The 20,646-nt window shown below is 46.7% G+C and overlaps 1 protein-coding gene across 1 annotated transcript; it reads left to right on the top strand.

Moving 5' to 3' along the window:
- The first annotated feature begins 1,252 nt into the window (after positions 1 to 1,252).
- Positions 1,253 to 8,054, top strand: FZD4 (frizzled class receptor 4). Its single transcript, XM_021544960.3, has 2 exons — positions 1,253 to 1,547; positions 2,713 to 8,054. Exons 1-2 carry the CDS (start codon positions 1,287 to 1,289, stop codon positions 4,039 to 4,041), a joined length of 1,590 nt encoding a protein of 529 aa, XP_021400635.2. The 5' UTR covers positions 1,253 to 1,286; the 3' UTR covers positions 4,042 to 8,054.
- The last annotated feature ends 12,592 nt before the right edge of the window (positions 8,055 to 20,646 follow it).

Here is a 20,646-nt window from a genome sequence, read left to right as displayed (position 1 = left end):
GCTTATCCCATTAGTCCCAGTCTTGGTTGACCAATGGAGCTGGGGAATGATGGGGAGCAGCAAAGGCCCCGCGGTGCACTCAGAGGCCTGGCTGCCTGTGACAGACACCCTCAGGAGCACATGCACATGCCACATGCTACATGCACACAGAAGGAGGTTGCTTAACCAGGGCTTTACAAATATTTTCAAAGTGCTTTACAAAGAATTCATTAATAGATGACATATTTTTGCTAAAGGCACAACCAGCTCAACTAGATTTTATTACAGGTGTAAATAATATCAAGGGAATTTAAGTGTGAGCCTTGTTTCTCTGCTCTTAATCCCTCCTCCTGCTGACATGTTAAAGGCCTGCTTAATCATCCAGCCCTTTCCTCCCAAATTCACAAATGCTTCATCCACACTTACTTATTTTACAGGGATTTATACAAATGCCAGGAGGTGCCTAGCAGTGCCCTACAGGTTTCATGGCCCAAATGAAAAAACAAACAATGCTACAGTCCAGATGTGACCCAGTGGTGCAGTTTAACCCATTGAGAAGACAAAACAACAGCTTAGAAAGCCACCCCGGATACTTTTAACCCCACAGCAGAAGAGCTAAGCACTTAGGGCTGGAGAAAGGCCAGAAATTAGGGAGGATTGGGGCACGTTGAGCCCAAAAACATCTGCTGAGCCCAAACACATCTGTACGGGGCTCAGCCTACCCTGTCCCTGTGAAGCCGAACTTGGGGAGCTCCTAGGACCAACACTCATGGTAGGAACTCGGGATAGTGATGACGTCTCCCAGGGCCACTGGCCACACGGGACAAAAGGAGGACCTGTTGTGGGGAGACAAGGACAGGTATCACCGGGGTTTCTGAGGGATGCAGGACGGGGGGTGCAGACAGTGGGTCCCCAAGGAGAAGGGGCCCCTCCGAGGGGCGGTGAGATGCCGCCTGTGGAAGTGCGCTCCTCGGGGTTGGGGTGAGGGTCGGGGCTCTCCGGGGAGCGGGAGCGGAGGGGAACTCCCGGTGCCAGGCGGAGGGGCAGGCAGGACCCCGCGCCGTGCCGTGCCGCGCCGCGCCGTGCCGTGCCGCGCCGTGCGGTGCGGGAGGCGCTGCGGGGCGCCGCTCTGCGCGGGGCGGGCTCCCGCGGCGGGGCGGTGGCGTCGGGAGGCCGGGCCGGGAGGCGCGTCCCTCCCCTGGGCCGTTTCTCGGCGGGGCTGTTTAATAGCGGAGCCGCCCCCGGCCCGCCCCGTTGGAGCCGGCCCGTGCGGCACGGCGCGGCCGGGGCCGGGGCCGCTGCGGGCCATGGCGGGGGGCGGCGGGGGGGCGGCCGGCCGCGCCCGGCTGCTGGCCGTGCTGCTGGCCGGGCTGCTCGCCGGGGCCAGGGGCTTCGGCGACGAGGAGGAGCGGCGCTGCGACGCCATCCGCATCGCCATGTGCCAGAACCTGGGCTACAATGTCACCAAGATGCCCAACCTGGTGGGGCACGAGCTGCAGGCGGACGCGGAGCTGCAACTCACCACCTTCACCCCCCTCATCCAGTACGGCTGCTCCAGCCAGCTCCAGGTGCGTCGGGGCTCCGGGGGCGACCTGGGTGCCTGGGCGAGGTGGGAACGACACACGGGAGGGCCAGGGCGGGCCGGCTGCTGTCCCGCAGCACCCCATCCTCATCCCCATCCCCTCGGCTCCGTACTAACCCAACCCGAAAGTCGCGCCGCCTCGCAGTGTTGCTCCTGGCTGGCTGGAAAGAGAGCGCGGCTCGTGTTGGGCGGAGGTTCGGTGTCCCGGCGGTGTCCCGGCGGTGTCCCGGCGGTGTCCCGGCGGTGTCCCGGCTGCCCGCGGCCGGGAGCGCCGCCGCAGCGCGGTACCCGCCGCCCGCCCGCTCGCGGAGGCTGCGGCGGCTCCCGGAGCTTTCCCGGCCGCTGCCCTCCGTCCCGGCCGTGCCCCAGGTGCCGCGCCCGATCCCATGCGGAACGAGCGGAGCTGGCCGCGGGGAGCTGGGGCAGCTCGGGACCCCGCCGGGAGCTTCGCGGCGAAAGTTTCTTTCCCAGGCGAATGGCAGGCTCCCTGTCCTCCCCACGGGCATGGATTTCCTCAAACAAAACCCGGCTTGTTTCTCGGGGCAGAGTTCCCGAGTCAGCACGCAATTCCTCTCACGGTGTCGCGTCGTCGAATTGCTATTATTCAAAAGACGAGAAAACTACAATACTTTATTACTGTCTCAAATGCATACGTGAACTTATTGTAAAAGAAAAACTTCTTTTGGGAGGATCGTGAACCAAACTGTTTTAATAAATGCTTTTTTCTTCCTGTTTGTTTCTTAACTGAAATATCCAGGCAATGCTCAGAACAAATACATGTATTTGTATAAACACCTTTAATTTGGTTTTCTGCTTTCTTAAATTGTACCCTCGAGGTTTAAATCCGGCTAAATCCCACTCACTTCATTGGAACTGATGGGCTAAGTTTACATGGAGCTAATCTAGGGGAGTAAAATTTTCAGACTTTGGCTTTGGACCACATTTGAACTGAAAGAAGACAACATTCTATTTTTTTTTCTCTCTTTTGTTTTTATTGTTCTTGGTTTATTTGTTTTATGCTGCTTCCTGTTTTTTTTTTAAGGCAAAGGACCAAATATTACTGCTAAAAAGGAAAAAAAAGAAAACTTGTTATATTTCAACCTGTTTCATTTTCCCCCAACACACTTATGATTTCTGTTTCTCTCTTCCAGTTCTTCCTGTGTTCAGTTTATGTGCCAATGTGCACAGAGAAGATTAACATCCCCATAGGTCCCTGTGGAGGCATGTGCCTCTCTGTCAAAAGAAGATGTGAACCTGTTTTAAAAGAATTTGGGTTTGTCTGGCCAGACAGCCTAAACTGCAGCAAATTCCCACCCCAGAATGATCACAACCACATGTGCATGGAGGGCCCAGGAGACGAAGAGGTTCCCCTTCACAGCAAGACCTCCTTGCAGCCTGGAGAAGAGTGCCACGGCATGGGATCTAACTCAGATCAGTACATTTGGGTGAAGAGAAGCTTGAGCTGTGTCCTGAAATGTGGCTACGATGCTGGTCTGTACAGCAGGTCAGCTAAGGAATTCACAGATATCTGGATGGCCATATGGGCCAGTCTTTGCTTCATCTCAACTGCTTTCACAGTCCTGACCTTCCTGATTGATTCATCCAGATTTTCCTACCCAGAGCGGCCAATCATATTTTTAAGCATGTGCTACAATATTTATAGCATTGCTTATATTGTGAGGCTAACTGTGGGCCGGGAAAGGATATCCTGTGATTTTGAAGAGGCAGCAGAACCTGTTCTTATCCAAGAAGGTCTTAAGAACACAGGATGTGCGATAATTTTCTTGCTGATGTACTTTTTCGGGATGGCTAGCTCCATCTGGTGGGTTATTCTGACACTGACGTGGTTTCTGGCTGCGGGACTCAAGTGGGGCCACGAAGCAATCGAAATGCACAGCTCCTATTTCCACATTGCAGCTTGGGCCATCCCGGCGGTGAAGACCATTGTCATTTTGATTATGAGACTTGTAGATGCAGACGAGCTCACCGGCCTCTGCTATGTTGGGAACCAGAACCTGGATGCGCTGACAGGCTTTGTTGTTGCTCCACTTTTTACCTACCTGGTCATTGGGACTTTATTCATTGCAGCAGGACTCGTGGCCTTATTTAAAATCAGATCTAATCTCCAGAAAGATGGAACTAAAACTGACAAACTGGAAAGACTGATGGTCAAAATTGGGGTCTTTTCAGTGTTGTACACCGTCCCAGCAACGTGTGTTATTGCCTGTTACTTCTACGAAATCTCCAACTGGGCCATTTTCCGCTATTCAGCAGATGATTCCAATATGGCAGTGGAGATGCTCAAAATTTTCATGTCCCTTCTGGTGGGTATTACATCAGGTATGTGGATCTGGTCAGCCAAAACTCTGCACACATGGCAGAAGTGCTCCAACAGACTGGTGAACTCAGGGAAAGTGAAACGGGAGAAGAGAGCAGACGGTTGGGTGAAACCTGGGAAAGGGAACGAGACCGTGGTATGAGAAAAGGACAGCATCCTGCTGGTCTGACTGCTCTCCTGTGAAGGACTGATCATGTGCAAGCATTGCTGTGTAAATGTTGGGAATAGAGTAGGGAGATGGTTACACAACCTGTCTCTGGGAATGGGAGGAAAAAAAAAAAGCCTTAAAGAATAAACAGCAAAAAGATCATGCTGCAGATACGATAGCCATAAACCATGCTGCCCAAAATAGGAGAGCCCAGGGAGGCTTTAAAAGCTGTGAAATAGCCAAACATGTTATCTTCCTTTTTTACATCTTGAATTCTTTAGAAATGGAGGTGCTGTAGCCCATAGCTGTGGGACGATGTTCTCCTTTCATCCTTACAGCTGATGGAGGAAAGGCAGTCCAGGGCCAAATTCTGGGCTTAATTAGGGTCCAGTTACCAAGTTACCAGAAGACGGAGCAGGACCTCAGTCAGATGTCTTCTTTCCAAGTTAAGCATTGAGAAAGAAGTGCTTGATGAGGATTCTGTCTTTATGCCCTGGAGAATTTTGGTGTTCCAATACACTGTACAGTTCAGTCAGGGATCATGTCCTGCAACACATAGTAAATGGACTTTCCAGGTCTTACCCGTGATGAGTAAGATTTTGTGAGGTATTAGTGAGGATGACTTTTCAGTCATCTAATGGCCTAATAATAATTTTGACTCATTCTTTTTGCCACTTGTAACTTAGTTGAATGGAGAGTTGATTCTGCCTTGTGGGAAATTGAACCTCCCTGTGTTTCTTCCCACCTCAGTTATTCTGTGGTTTTATCAATATTTATAAAATCTAAAAGCTTTACTTAAGGTCATCCTCAGAAGCAGAGGAATCGGCTCAAAGTGGAAAACTGTATATGGTCTTCTGCATATAGTATCATTATCCATCCACCTTCATTCCTGCCCTTTCAGGTGCTCCTGCTATTTCTAGCAGACCACTTGATTCTTCTGCATTTATTAGCTTTTAAAAAAAGTCTTAACTGTATAGTGTTCCATCCTCCAGGAAAGACGAAAGTTAGTTGAAGGTACCTTCAAACAATGCCATGTTTCTCCAAGCAAACTTACTTGATTCTCTCTGGAGACTCATTGCATGAATCAATTAAGTCTTAATTCAGTGTGATGGTATCTCCTCTGTAGACGCCAGTCTGGGGAGAAGCGAAATGTTAAGTTCCTTGGCAACCTCATGTTCACACAGATCAGTTGTATAATTATGTGTCAGTTGCAATTAAAAGAACATTCTCAGCCCATGACATTGCAGTACAGCTGACTGCCTCACAACGATGCTTCAAGTGCTCACTGACAGCTATGGAGACAGTTTTTTAATGTATATTTACACACAGAATGCGAGCAGGCATTCAATCCTCAGGAGCAACAAAGACCTTTCCCGTTTTTGTAAAGGGATCCAAGAAATTCAACTTCTTGGTGAATAATGTTTGAAAGAAACCATTGCATTTCTTATTCTTTTATTTGAGGAGGAACTGGCTTGTGCTTGTGGGGAGCTGAATGTCATGTCAGGGTCTTGTAAGGAAGGTGATGCAAATACAAATATCCTAGAAGCACTTAAAAAACACTGTTATGATGCTCTATCCCTTTGAAACACATTTGATTTTATCTACGCGTCCCAAGCTTTTGCTGCTTTTGTTTGTGTGGAACTTGATCAGCTGCAAAGCATCCCCCTGGAGCCCCAACTCCCATGATCTTCCAGGGCAGCTGAGAACAGATGCTGCTTTATTAAATACTTGCTTTCCACACAGGTGCCCATGTGCTTCCCAAACCACAGTTCACTCCAGCTCTGGAAGTGAGCACTAATCCATCCCAGAAGCATGTATTGTTTCAATGTCAGTGTCGAAACATGTGCTAGAGAACTTTTTTTTTCTTTTACAAACAAAATCCAGACCCCAAACAAGCCCTAATGGCAGTCTTTGCGGTTGGGCTCCCTCTCCAGCAGAACAAGTGACAACTTGACACATTCTGTTCAAGACACACAAGCACTGTCTTGGCCAGCACCACATTCCAGCTGGGTCTTTTCACCCTCTCCATAAAGTCTCTCACTGTTAATGTTGTGTTTGGATCTGGTTATTCCTTTGTGGAGAAGGAGTTTTGCAAATGTGAGATCTTCAGATGGCTGAGCTTCTCCATCATGCAGTCTTTCTGCTGCCGCAGTGAGGAATGTAAAGTCAGCAGCTGTATGTTGGCTTCCAAGGAGCAAGGATGCAATATGACCCTTTTTTGTAACCTAGTATTTGGCCGTGCCAAGGTGTCATGTTCACTCAAGGTGTTTAACTCTGAAAGGCTTTGGATAACTCTCCTCGCCAATAAGACCATGTTTGAGCAAATTGATTCAATAAATGGCATTTTTAACCTTGTTATGTACACAGAAGTGAATGTTAAATAGTGCCTTTTTATGAAATCCTTGCATCTTTGCCTGTAACCCTGTGAACTGCTGACAGAGGGATGCCCCTGGTGACGTGAGACACAGTGAGCTGGATGAGGATGGCACTGTGTAGCCCTCGGAGGGACCTGGAGGGATATTCCATTAAAGCATGTGAGGGATTCAAATGCTGTGGGAAAGAGGTGGGCTGGGGGGAGGCACAAGCTGCTGTTCCTGAGGTCACATCTTTCTCCAGCAGTTGGGGGAACACTGTACTGACCCAAAGTGAAATTAGTGGCTGCATAGATGAAACCATTCCATTGATGGATTCACCTCCATGCATTCACCTGGCTCCATGTCAGGGCTGTGTAAGTGGGAAGACGCAGCAGACAGCCTAAAAACTGGCGCTTGCGAAGAGCGGGTATCAGCAACTCTTAAGTTCTCTCATTTCAACATTGTTACGAGCTGAAAGCCATAACTGGTGTGACTAATCCTGTCTCGGAAGTGCAGTTGCTGTGGTTATACAAGCAGAAACTTTGCAGGCGTTTCCTTCGGTTGCGCAGTGCCTGCTCCTGTCTCCCCCTCAGCGTGTGCTCTTGGCACTGCAGGTTTCAGAAGCGGCTGCCAGAGAGGTACAAGCTTAACTCTTACATTAAACAGACAAGTTAGCGCCTTTCTCTGACTGTTAAGGAAATAGACACTGATTATTTTGTGGTGTACAGAAAATATATCTACTTCAATGTATGTACTGTAAATTTCTAATTTATCACTGTAAAAAAACCAAAACAACTTTGCTATTTAATTTTTTATATCAAAATAAAACTTTAACCTCTGTGGATAATGAAAGAATTCATGGCAGCCTTCACATTTTCGGTGAGTTTGTTTTTTAAATAGGCTTCAGCATTGTTGCAAGTGCTTTTTTCCCCTGAAGGAAGAAGGACTGAAATGCTCATGCTGTGGTGAGAGGTCGCTTTGAATGGGTTAATCCAGCAAGGTTTGGTCTAATAACTGAGAACAAGACATTGTTGGGAAAAAGTGAAAGTATGTTCATGTTTCTGCTTATGGGGTGGACAGAAGCCCTTTCAAAGACCACACAGGTCCTGGGTGCTGGCTGGGGCTGCAGCTGGAGCTTTGGTGTTGTGGGAGTATATCCTCAAAGGCCAGCTGGAAGGCAAGGCAGAAACACAGCCCTCTACTGCTCTAGCACTGCTGTGATGGGGCTCTGATGAAGAGCAGCACCTCCTGTAAGGCTCTTTCTCTTCTATGTGCTATGGAATATATGCATCCAAAGCATGAGTGTTCAGATCCAGAGCGTATGCTGGAGGAGGGCAGTGTATGGGAACTAATAGTGGCTTTTGGAAGGGGAAAATCCTAATCTTAGTAACCTGCTTGAAATCAGTTTATTCCTATGGGTGATTTCAGTGATTTCAACCCTTCTGAGGAGAGATTCAATTGAATGTCTACATTTTCTAGCAATGTTTTTTTAAAAACTTAGGCTTATTAATGCTCTACTTTTCATTTCTGTTTGTCAACTTTGTTCACCATTGTGATGTATTGGGACAGCAAGGAGTTGCTTTTTATGTGCATCCCTTGCCAGTTTCTTTTGACACTGATAGAACAGTATGCAATATTAATTATTTAAATCCACTTAATTGTCTCCATCATGAAACAGTCTGTGTGTGAGATTATTTAATTAGCAGAATGTTATTCTAATAAGAACCTAAATCAGACTAGAGTGGATAATAGTGGGGGTGTGGTGTAAAAAAGAGTAGCAACTATCACCTGTGTATCTGTAGCTAATCAAGTTTTGAAGAGCAGCATCTAAAACTGGTAATTATAAGTGATTTGCTCATGCCTTTGGCAGCTCATCACTGTAATGTTCTCAGGCTGGTGATTAACACAATCTCTCAAACTTATCCTAATGAGTCTTTAATAAAGCTACTGTTAACTGTAATAAACATAAAAGAGTTTCTGGGGGAAGGAGCAGGATCTCACTCTTGTTCCTACCACATGAAAACCTCAGGTGTGGCATTCAAGATGATGTTGGCTGCTCAAGATCTCTCTCGTGGGTGCTTGCCTCCACTCAGATCCCTCACATCAGGTGTCTCAGAACATCACCCATGAAGCGACAGTGGATTGCTGGAGTGGCTCTGAATGGTGAGCAAGCTCCCCAAACCACAGAGATGATAAGTCCACTCAGGTTAACCTGTTGAGGGAAGTATGTATCTGTATGCAATGCTCACAAAAAATTAATATTTATTAGGACTTTTTGTGGTTGTTTTGATATTTAGGCTTGGTGTTTTTTACTTGGTTGGTTTTGGTTTTTTTTTGGTTTGGTTTTTTTTTTTTTTTTGTCTTTAAAGAAAGCAAATGGTAGGGAGTTTATAGAGAAGGAAGCCAGAGTTGTGCTGCCAGCAATCAGGAGCAGCCTCAGCTGGTATATGGTATCACCAAGTCCCTGGCTTGAGTGGTGGCTTCCACCACACCTCCTCCATCCTCAGCCACTCATTCCCATAAAGGTGTCACGTTTCAGTTCCTCCTTCACTTTGCCAGTATAACTACTTGTGGTATGATGCAGGCATCATCCTGAGAAGCTGCTTCCCAAGCCCTCTTGCACCATCTTCCCCATCAGGCCAGAGCTGTGTCGACCTGCAAGACTGTAGGAACAGGAGAGAGCAAAGTGACAACTGCCTGAGCACTTCCAGCTTCCCTAGCCTCAACTAAAACAGCAAAGCCTTCAGTAGGGCTGTTGGTGACTCCCTAATTCTTTAACTGGGATGACCGAGTGCAGATGTGAACTGCTCACCTATAGGTGAATGCCCCATTCCACAGCCCCACAGCAGCTGTGTTGCTGATGCTCCATAGTGCCCTTTTCAGCATGCTTGGACTAATTGGCTTATAATGTAGGCCAGGAGTGTGCAGCTTCTCTCAGTCTAGGATGGCTTAACCAGACTGCCAGACTCTGGTCTAGCTTGTGTACACAGCAAAGCATCTCTGCGTGCTTGCAAAGCCAACACTGGCTGCAACAGAAATGAGGCAGAGCATGTCCTGGCTGGAGCAGGGTTGTGCCATCCTGCTGCATCTCACCAGGAGGAACGGGTGAGAGGATGGGTGCAGGTCAGCCAGCTCTCAGCTGATGCTGAGCTGGTGCAATAGATCCCGTATCACTTACTATTTCCTGCAGCTGGGAAATTATTTCTGACAGAGGTCCTGCACATCCTGGCAGACCCCAGCTGTTGTAACAGCTTTGTGTTGTTAGCAACCAGATGTTTTGTTTTATGCTCTGGGAACAGCCTACCAAACAGTCACCAAGGGGCTAGAAGAGCACAAAGGTAGCTTAGAGGGGAGCAGCAGCAAATGAAGACCCACACACTAAGGTATCATTGAGAAACTTGTTTTCCCAGGTTTTTTTTGGGAGTAAGGACATCTTGTGTGCCAGATGTTAGGTACAACACCAGAGAAAACAGGTAAAATGCCAAAGGCAAATATTACTGCACTGGCAAGTTTACTGTAATTTGTAACTTTGATTTTTTCCTTCCAGAAGGGAAAGTACTTATTAATTAGATCCACTTGGAGGGCTCAGAAAATGGATACTTTACTTAAATATTGTCCATTTTAAAATCAAAGGTTTAAAACATTAAACATAACCAAAACAGAAAACCCAAACAATTGCCCATGGTTTGTCAATACACTGGTAATATAAATATCTTCATCTTATATTTCCATCAGCGTTTAGCTAGTTTCCTGTCTGGTTCTTTCATTTCCTGAGCTTACTCCAAGGAAGGGAAAAACATCCGTCCTGCAAAATAGATGCAAGTCATTCAGCAGACTGCTTCTGCTTCTACAATATTAAATTTTAAAATATTACCACGCAGAGAAACAGCCTGACAGTAAATGTTTTAATGGATGAAGTGTTTTCTTCCAAATCAGCTCAGAGGCACTCTCACTCAAGCACTTGGTAAGGGATGATAAGCAGAGTGCCACGGAAAAGCAGAAATTTGGTTTTTCAGGGATTTTTCTTGCATTTGAACGTCTTCTACCTTGCAGCAAGGAATGGCTGACATCTAGTGGCAGCTGCACCCTGGTCCCAGCTGCTCGAAGTCTCTCCCATCCCTGCCCTCCACTCGTGTCAAAAAGCTGGCAGGTACATCAGCTACTGATGGTGAAGGCTTTGTCCAGCAGCATGTCGTGCCAGCTCCAGGCTATACACTGTGGTTTGCACCAAGTGTGTCAGCTAAGAAAATCAAAAGCTCACCCTCTCTTTAATAAATTGAAAGATATTAGATTAGGTATTAGGAAGAAATTCTTTATCATGGTGGGTGGTGAGGCTCTGGAACAAGTTGCCCAGAGGAGCTGTAGATGCCCCATCCCTGGTAGTGTAAAAGGCCAGGCTGGATGGGTCTTGGACCAACCTGGGTTAGTGGAAGGTTTCCCTGCCCATAGTAGGGGGTTGGAACTAGATGGTCTTCAAGATCACTCCAACTCAAACCATTCAATGATTCTATGATTCCATTAATCTGTTATTGTTCAGCCCTAAGCTCAAGGCTGGCATGGTTACAGGAGGGTTGATAACAGTGCTCCTGGAGATAAAAACCAGACCTGGTAAAGTAGCATGGCAAAAAGGCCAATGGGACATCTGTCCCCTGCTGTGATGAGGAAAGCTGCTCTTGGCAGAAGCCAGCAGCACATGAAGTCCAAAAAAGTTTATTTGAAGGACTTAACACAATCACTTCTTTGGCCTCACACTAGTTATGTTTATAAGAAAAAGACCTGTGGGGATCACAGCAGAAAAGAAAGCCTCCAACGTGGGCTGTCAGCCTGCTTCTTTCTGCTGCCATTTGGCAGTGGTGGGAAGGGCTGTCAGCCCCAGGAAGAAAGCATAAGGCATGTGCAGAGTCACACGCAAGAGACCCACAGTACAACTGCACATATGGAAAGGAGGGCTGCAGGAGAGGCCTGGAGATGGGGAAGAGGCTTCTCAGAGCAGGAAAGAATATATATATATATATATTACACTGAAAAATTCAGCTGAAGAGGCCCTAGCGTATGAAAGTTATGACAAAAAATAATACCATTCCACTCACAAAACAATCATGTTGCTACAGCTGTGGCCTGAGCAGAGCCAAAAGAAATGAGGAGCCATCCATACCTCCCCAGAGAATGCTTTTATAACTAAAGCAGGGAAAGGGGCAGGCCTTATTCTGAAACACCAGCAATTCACCCCGTCAGCGACAGCAAAGCCAGCACCATCGTTTTGTCATGGGATGAGCTGGGTTTCACTTTTGTGAGCTCTCAGAAGTCCTTCCCTCTGGAGAGCAGCGTCTGTTTCTGCCACAGCCCTGCCACCTTCGGGGTGCACCGGGACACTGCACGGGGCTTCATCCCTTCTTCCCCGTCTTCTCAGAATATCACATGCTTTTTGCTTATTTTGGCTGTGAAAAGTTAAGTCTGACAGACACAGCCACTAGCTCAGTCCTCTTCTTTTGGGTGGCCTTTCCAGTAGCTGCTGTTTGCAGCCCTGTGGCTCCCTCCCTCAACCTGGGCTCCCATCAGGAGTTTGCAGTCCCTTTCCAAATCTGCTACTGAGCAGAGGGATTGGCCATGGCGAGCTAAGAGAGAGAGCAGGATTCAGCAGCTGCCATGGATATTGGGGCATAAGTGGTGAGACAAGATGAAGTTGCCTTAAATTGCACCTGAGGAGGTTTTGATTGTTTATTAGGAAAAAATTGTTGATTTCCTCATTGTCAAGCCCTGGAAGAAGCTTCCCAGGGTGTTAGTGGAGTCCCTATCCCTGGAGGTGTTTAAATGATGTGTAGAAGAACATAACTAGCCTCCAGGGGATGGAAGAAACACTAAGAAGTCTGAGAATCTGTTGGTCCAAAGAGGCACACAGTGCAGGGTAAGCAGGAGAAGAATCTCCATATGAATAGATTCACAGCAAAAATGAAACCTGGCACTTCACATCCCATTCCCTATTGCACCCATTGGCACATCACCTCGCACCTATAAGGAAGGAGCAAGAGTTGTTCCACAAGGGGAAGTAAAGAATTTGCCTTTTTTTAAAAATTACTGCAAAAATCCTTTTTCCATCTAGGTTCTCTAGATGTATTAATCTAATTTTTTAAGAATGTTTTTTAAACTAAACAGACATGCTCAGAGGCAGCCCTTAGAATCTCCTTTCTCAAGGGTTGGAAAGAAAATTGGGCCTGAGCCCCACAGGGCAGAGCAGGAGGGAGAAACCAGAGAGAAGAAAGAACAGCATAGAAGGAGAGCCCCAAAGTGGCCCAGTGTGGGCAGATGTCTGTCCCAGCCATGGCTGCTCAGCACTCCCACAGCACAGCCAGCAAAGGGACAGCACGCGACACCACCAGGATGTTTAAACTAACCTGGGAACCACTGCACAAAGCACATGGGGCTGCACCCAGGTCTTGGCAGAGCTGAAGGGTCAATAGCTGCCAGCAGAGCAAAAAAAAAAAACAATAGCAAAAGACTTAAAGACTTTCAATGAATGCAGCCATTTGCCAAGTGAATGTCTGTGCTCAGCTCATCAGAGAATCATGAAATCATTTAGAAGAGATCCTTAAGATCATCAAGTCCAACTATAAGCCTAACACCATTATCCATTTCTTTATGGCTTAATGTTCTAATGTTCTCACATTAACAAGAACACTTAAAGCTGGCATTTGAACAGGGCAAAATTAGAATTGCATCTTAATCTGATACTGATGTAGAGGTATTGCCAGTTTCAAGCCTCTATCTTGGGTTCCTCTTTGATACTTTAAACTACTAAAATCTTCTGAGAGTGACAGGAAATGGTTTTGGCTGTGACTAGAATGTATAAATTAAATTCTCTGAGGGCTACCTTGGTTCTGGGATCTCTGCCGGCAATTCAGTACGACCCTGTGAATCCAGATTTTTATAGTTATCACTTATGTTGGAAAGGAAGAATCCCTTTCTGAGTACATTTCCTAAAGAAAAGAGAGGAAAGAGAGGACAGGAAAGAGAGGAAAGGGAGGAAGGAAAGGGAGGAAGGAGAGGAAGGAGAGGGAGGAAGGGAGGGAGGGGGGAGACCTTCCTTTCAGGATCAACATTTAATGATGAAAACATTGGAAGGGGTATTTGCATAGCACAAGTGTGTGGCAACATCATGCAAATCCTATTTCTTCTTGAAATGGGAACACATGAGGACAAAAATATTAATTTCTGTCATTTCACAAAAAAAAACAAACTGGTTGGCTTATTTTTTTAATTATTCTACATAATGTGAATATAGCTTTAGCCATATCAACTATCTCAACAACTTTGCTGACCAACTTTAGTGCATCAGCAGGAAAAAAATTATTTCTCTTCAATTTCACTTCAAAATCATCTGAATTTGACTTGTGATTCAAAGTATATCAACCTAAATTTTATATCAATAAATACAATTTGATTGATTATTCCCGAAGTATTGACTCTGAAATGAAGTGTTTGCTCAGTGATCAGTCTCAGAGCACTCTGAAATCATGGAGGGAGGGGTGTGTTTACTCACTTGATGGATGCCAGACTGGCAAGCAGGAGGAAGGCCTCGATAAATCATTTCTGACATTAACCTTGCAGAAACAAATTCCCAAGAGTATTCATGTTAGTTCGGTTGCCGGTGCTTGTGCAAACACTGCTGGACAGAATTCACATTGCTATCTTCCTGTGACTAGTTTTTGCAAATAAAAGTTCCTCATTGGCATTCCAGACAAAGTCAATGGAACAGGCAGGGACGAAGGAAAATGCACTTTGTTTATTCAAACAACAGTTAGTGTGTCACTGGAAATATGCATGAAACATTCATAACAGATTTTGGAGTTGATAAAAAGAAATTTTAAGAAAGCGTGCACTGGACTCAGCAATGAAATATCACGTTTATTTGTTTAAATAAGCAGAATGTTCCAGATATCCAGCATCTGGCATCTGTACGTTTTGTATGTATGTTATTTTTAGTGTTAACTTTACATATGGCATGAAATCTTCTTTGCATTTGTTTTTTTGCCCAGTGATTATGAAGTTAAGATAGTACAGGGAATACCTTCTTGGTGTATCGTGAGAAATAGCTGGAAATTGAATCCTCTGTTTCTGAGGACAGGCACAATAAGTTGGTAAGCAGCAAGTGCAGGGTGCATATGTATGTGTGTGTGTGTATATATATGTATGTATGTATATTTGTGTTTTTAATTTAAAGTTCTCCTAATGATAACCTTGTGCAGAATTGCCATATCCTCTTCAAAGACACCAAACCTCTAACTGCAAAAGCTGTAGTGGAATCTCATTCTTCAGGGATAGGGACCTGCTTGCTTTTGCTCCAGCAGGAACTATGGCTGAGCAACACTGCCTGAGGTCTGCCAGCACACAGGGATGTCACACCACAGCACAAACAAATGGCTGATCCCCCACCAATGTCCCACCAGTGCCAGCACTGGACTTTAGGTGCTGTTTCTAAACAAAATGTCTTTTCCAACAGCGAGGCCTGAAAAACCATTTTTAGATCCTGAAGACCAGCAGAATACTTCCCAGACTTGGGGTGTTCTAGACATTTCCCATGAAGCTCAGCCCTTCCTATTCCCCACTTCTTTTGTTGAGAAAAATAGGATAGTTCTACTTCTCCCACTAAATTAAGTAGGAGGCTCTGAGCTCCTTTGTGGGGCCCAAATTTGCCCTGTTCACTGCTTAGGGAAGGCTGTGGGTTGGAGTCTCCCAGAATGTGATGTGAGTGTGCTTCTCAGGCCCAGCTGGTGACAGGGAGCTGTTCATGGGATTGAGGATGCTCCTGCTGTGGCAGCACCACTCTCTCCCCATGCTACTGCATGGTCCTGCCAGGCATAGCCCACACACAGGTCCATCACACAGGGTTTCTGCCTGCTGGGCCACCTCCCCGTGGATGGAGAAGGGTATCCCAAAGCAGCAAAAGCCTTCCAACCTGGGTTGCCGAGCTGGTGTACCCTACACAGCTAAATAACACCAGCCTGCCCAGTCTGAGATGGATCTTTCCACCAGACATGTCTCAGAGACAGGGAAAGCTTTATTTCTCTGTAAGCCCTGATATCACTCCCTTGGAGTAAGAGACAAAAAATATCTCTGACCTTAGCAGGGCTCTCAGTGAACTGCTACATTCATTAATAATAAACCACCATACTTTCCTGAATGCTCCTGTAACTTTTGCCACATGTTAAGCCCCCCAGCAAGAACTTGGTTCTCAGGGGTCCTTTTCCCACAAAGAAAGATTGAAATTCTGCCTTTGACAAATTAGCAGGAAAGCTTCCCTGGTGGTTCTTAAACAGGTGGTTCTTCCCACATCACCAGACTCAAAGTCCCTGGGAAATATGTTATTTTTATTTGACAGAAAGGTGAAAAAAACTGACTGAGACGTGAGAAACCAGCATGTGGGCCTGACAGACCTCACTGCCCACTAAGCTGCTATCGCTCATTCATCGAAGAACTTACAATGCAAGGGAAAAGAGTGATTCTTTTTCCCTGTCTGGGAACACCAGTCTGCAGAAAAGAACCCTGTAAATCTTTGCTCGCCATTCAACAGCAGATCCAGGGCAGTCCCATGCCATCAACCACCACTGGCCTCTCTCCAGTATGTCCCTGCACTGGGAATGGGAAAAAAACCACAAAGGGGATGCAAAAAACTGGAGCACCTCTCCTTTAAGGAAAGGCTGGATGTGCTGGGATTGCTCAGCCCAGAGACGAGAAGGCTCAGTGGGAATCTCATCACTGTAGATAAATACCTGGAGGGAAGATGCAAAGAGAACCTGGATGGACTCAGGTTCTTTCCAATGCTGCCCACTTCCAGGAGCAGAGGTCCAGGACATAAACTGAGATACTGGAAGTGTGACTTGAATATCAGGAAATATTTTTTTTTCCCCTTTTTTCTTGCTCCAAACAAAACCAGTGACCAAATAGTAGACGAGATTGCCCATAGGAGCTGTGGACTCTTCATACTTGGAGATAGTCAAAATCCAGTGGGACATGGTCCTGGGTAACTGGTTATAGGTGGCCCTACTTGGGAAGAGGGGTAGGATGAGATGACATCCAGAGATTTCTTCCAACCTCAACTATTCTGTGAGTCTGTAACAGCTGCCAAAGACAAGTCTGCAGCTCTGATAGTAGGCGAAATCTTCCATTTCCACCTTGAAAACTGAATTTCCCAGTCATGAACACAGGACTTCTCCTTATTTTCAGGTCAATCTTCCTTCCACCCAGCTGATAGACAGCATGATAACCAAATCAGAGTGCAAGAGCTGCAAATTCTAGAGGAGCTTTTAATTCCTGAGCAGTCCCTTTCATTTGGTGGACACAGACTGTGTCAATCACACGTGTAACCTCTGCCATGCCTGCAAGAGTAAGCATAGGAACACAAGTCTGCTGTCAACAGTAGCCTGAATCATATCTTAAAAATCTGTCAGGATCTGAAAACTGAAAACAGGATCAAAGCTTATGTTCCAGTTAGCATCCATCATGATTCTTTTACCTTTACATTACTGAACCTATTCTGCTGTCAGTTTAGCTGTGCATGAGAAGTGTTGTTCTACCAGCAGGAACACAGCAACCTTATCCTGTCCCCTCTATAGAGGAGACCAAGAGGTGCATTTCTCCAAGTCCTAGGGTGCTCAGACTTTTATTAAATGCTGTAAATGTTCTGTTTGATGGATTGTGTAGGAAGCTTTTCTGTTGAAACAACTGAAAAGGTTGCCCCTCAGGAGTGAAAGGACAGCCTTATTCCAAGGCACAGGCCTGAACACTTGGAAGGAGGAAAGAATTTGTCCAATAAAGTAAGAATGCTTGGAATTTCACCTGGTTTCAGGGTATGCAAATAAATTCTGCAAGCAGAGAGGGACCAGTCATCGATGCCATCCTCTCATCCTCTCTATTTTCTGTATTCTTGGCATTCAGCTCCAGACACCCCTTGCTTAGAAGTAAAAATATTTAGGTGTAAGTTCCCATTTGGAAAGGACACTTCTAAGTCCTAAAAATTATCACAAAAACTATTAAGGGAAGTTTTTATTCCTCCCAACATTGCTAAAAGAAAATGTTATTTGAAGAACAGGTGTTTCTGACTTCTCTTGATTCAGGGTAGTTTTGGTATGATTTTCTCCTGGTTTAACTCAAAGGACTGAGCATTTTGTAGATTCATGCTGCTAATTCCCCACCCAAGGCACACAGGAGCTCACTCGGCTACTGGTCACTCAAAGGCAAAATTGTGCTCGGCTCTAAAACCTGCGTCCACTCCCCTGACAGATGGGACCACCTGATGGGGGGCTTGGCACATCTTCCTCTACCTGTTCTGTTCCAGCAGTACAAATGCACCCCCTGCCTTGGCTCTGGGCAGATAAGGGGCCTTTGATAAGGGCTCTGATCTGTCAGCTGCACATGGTGCACTTCGACAAGCTGCTGTGCTCACAACCGTCTCATTTTGCTCTCAGTGTGAATTGTGCCTCAGCTTATTTAGCCTCAGCCTTTTCTTCCATTTGCTGCCACTTTCACAGTGCCCCTCTGAAAGTTTGTTCCCAAGCTCTTTTTAATCCCTTTTGCTCTCATACTTTTAAACTATGTTGCATTATGCAATTTCTGGGTCCTTTGGGAGAAGGTTCTGAGGCACTTCCTTAGCAGGGCCACTCTACAGAGAGACACAAAAGGAGATGCTTTACAAGTTATTCAAGCCTGTGACAACCTGTCACATGAAGACTTCCATAGACCTTCCCAGCTGGGGCTTCCAAAGGTGTCACTCCCTTCTCTTCTTTGCTATTGAGGATCTGCCAGGCTTGCTCATCTCCTGCCAACACATGGCTGTCAATTTTTATACTGGTTCAAAATTTGCCACCCCTAGCCCTCTTCCTGTGCCTACTCAGGCCTTGTAAATCTTTCACAACATTAACTCTACTGTATATTTGCAAAGATTTGTGACCTCCACCTGTAGTCAATCATTCCCCATGGTTTAACTGGTCTCTTTCCCCCTGCAGCACCTTCATCATACTGCCATTGGCTGTAAATTATTTACCCCGCACTTGCAGAGTGCTGAGTATCCCTCGAGGCATGCACAGCTCACCCACAGTTCTGCTCTGGTTTAGACTTCCAGATTTTCTGGTATCTCATGTAGATCTCCTTGCCCTTTTTTCCATCATCATTCACTTCTCACTTTCAGTACAGTAGGCTGCTTTGGAAAAGTTCTGGATATAAACGTTGAATTTGCATTTTACACTTTACATGGAAGTGCAAAGTGGGCAGTAGTTTGTGTGGATGGAACAGTGGCAAGCAGTTTTGGGACTGTGCCCCATGCAGAATCATAGAATCTTAGAATCATTCAATTTGGAAAAGACCTTAAAGATCATCAGGCCCAACCATTAAATCAGCACTGCCAGGTCATTTAAACCATTGCTCTAGCCACCACATTTGCACTTTTAAAATAACTCCAGGAATGATGATTCCACAACTTCCATGAGTAGCTTTTTCCAGTGCTTTAAACTCTTGCAGTGAAGATATTTTCCCTCATATCCACTGAGATCAATTCCACTTGTCCTATCACTTGTTACCTGGGAGAAGGGACTGACCTTCACCCGGCTGCTGCCTCCTTTCAGGTGGCTGGAGACAGTGATAAGGTCCCCCCTCTCCCTCCTTTTCTCCAGACTAAACACCCCCAGTTCCCTCAGCAAGCACTCATCAGTTTTGTGCTCCAGACCCTTCCCCAGCTCTGTTGTCCTTCTCTGGACATGCTCCAGCCCCTCAATGTCCTTCTTGCAGTGAGGGGCCAGAACTGAACACAGGATTGGAGGTGTGACCTCACCAGTGCCCAGTACAGGGGACAATCACTGCCCTGGTCCTGCTGGCCACACCATTGCTGATCCAGGCCAGGATGCCACTGGCCTTCTTGGCCACCTGAGCACACACTGGCTCAGGTTCAGCTGCTGTTGACCAGCACTCCCAGATCCTTTTACCCTGGGCAGCTTTCCAGCCATTCTTCCCCAAGCCGGTAGCACTGCCTGGGGTTGCTGTGACCCAAACAGATCTATGGTAAGAAGCACAAATGGACCTAGAGAGAATGTCCTGTCTCTCACTTGGCTCATGTGCAGCTCTTCATCCAGCTGTCAAAATAAAGAGGAGAGATTTAGATAAGATATTAGGAAGATGTTCTTTACTCAGACTGTAGCGAGACACTGGCACAGGCTGCCCAGAGAAGCTGTGGATTCCCCATCCCTGAAGGTGTTCCAGGCCAGGCTGGATGAGGTTGGAAGCAACATGGTCTAGTGGAAATGGTCCCTGCCCATGAAAAGGGGACTGGAACTATATGATCTTTAGGACCCCTCTCAACCCAAAGCATTCTATGATTCCACGATCACTTGGGATAACCACAGCGTTTGACCTAAAACAGGGGTTCGGAACTCGCTCTGGATGCCTGCAAACTAGAAGTTTAGTGTTTCACTTCCCAGCACTGCTGTGTCTAAGTCCCTTGGTTTTTTCTGTTCATCATATGAACTGGTTGCAAGGTGTGCAGAAGGGTTTCTGTGTGGTTGCCACACACCTGCTGCAGGGGGGCTGGCTCACGGACGCTGCTGGAGTGTGAATCAGGAGGGTGACACTGGCAAAACAGGATTCCTCAAAAGGCTGGCAGAGACCCTGAGCAGAGCAAAACTTCCTTAAATATGCGGAGTTCCTTAGAAAACGTGTTCTGGTGCTGCCACTGGTGCTGCTGTAGAAAGCGGGTGCCCTTTGGTGACGGGGTGTCCGCGGGCCGGGCCGGGCTGTCGCCGCTAGGTGTCACGGCCGGCCCGCGGAAGCCGCCCCGCCCCGCAGCCCCGCGAGCAGCCGGGATGCCGCGCTCCGGGCAGCTGCGGGAACCGCCCAGCACCGACACAAACCCCGCGGGGCAGTCCGAGCCCGTGCCTGGCTCTGCCCTGCCTCCACGCAGGACCTCTCCAAGGTGGGAGAAGGTAGGATGTCACCGGAGCCACGGCCTGGCTCAGCGCAGCGCAGTGAGGGGAAGGAATTGAAGGTGCAGGACTGACTTTTCAGATTGACTTGAGAAATTGTATTCACAAGGCAAACCATCCCGTAAACAGGGTCTACATTCCCCAGATGTCCCAGTGTGGTCTGTGTGCATGGTCCCAGAAGATTAGTATTTCTTTGACGAGATGAATGGGTGTTGTAGCAGGTGCTTCTGGTCACAAGTTTCACGCTGTCCTGCGGTGGTGTTATTAAGTCTTAAACACTT

Source organism: Lonchura striata, chromosome 1 (genome assembly GCF_050655825.1).
Source record: "Lonchura striata isolate lonStrDom1 chromosome 1, ASM5065582v1, whole genome shotgun sequence".
Classification (NCBI taxonomy): Eukaryota; Metazoa; Chordata; class Aves; order Passeriformes; family Estrildidae; genus Lonchura; species Lonchura striata.
The sequence above is the reverse complement of the archived record's forward strand: the minus strand, read 5'-3'. Positions and strand labels throughout refer to the sequence as shown.

Bases quoted from the DNA above. Each gene is read 5' to 3' on its own strand.
- FZD4 (XM_021544960.3), top strand. From the start codon at position 1,287: ATGGCGGGGGGCGGCGGGGGGGCGGCCGGCCGCGCCCGGCTGCTGGCC. The intron at 1,548-2,712 runs GTGCGTCGGGGC...TCTCTCTTCCAG, and splicing joins GCTGCTCCAGCCAGCTCCAG to TTCTTCCTGTGTTCAGTTTA.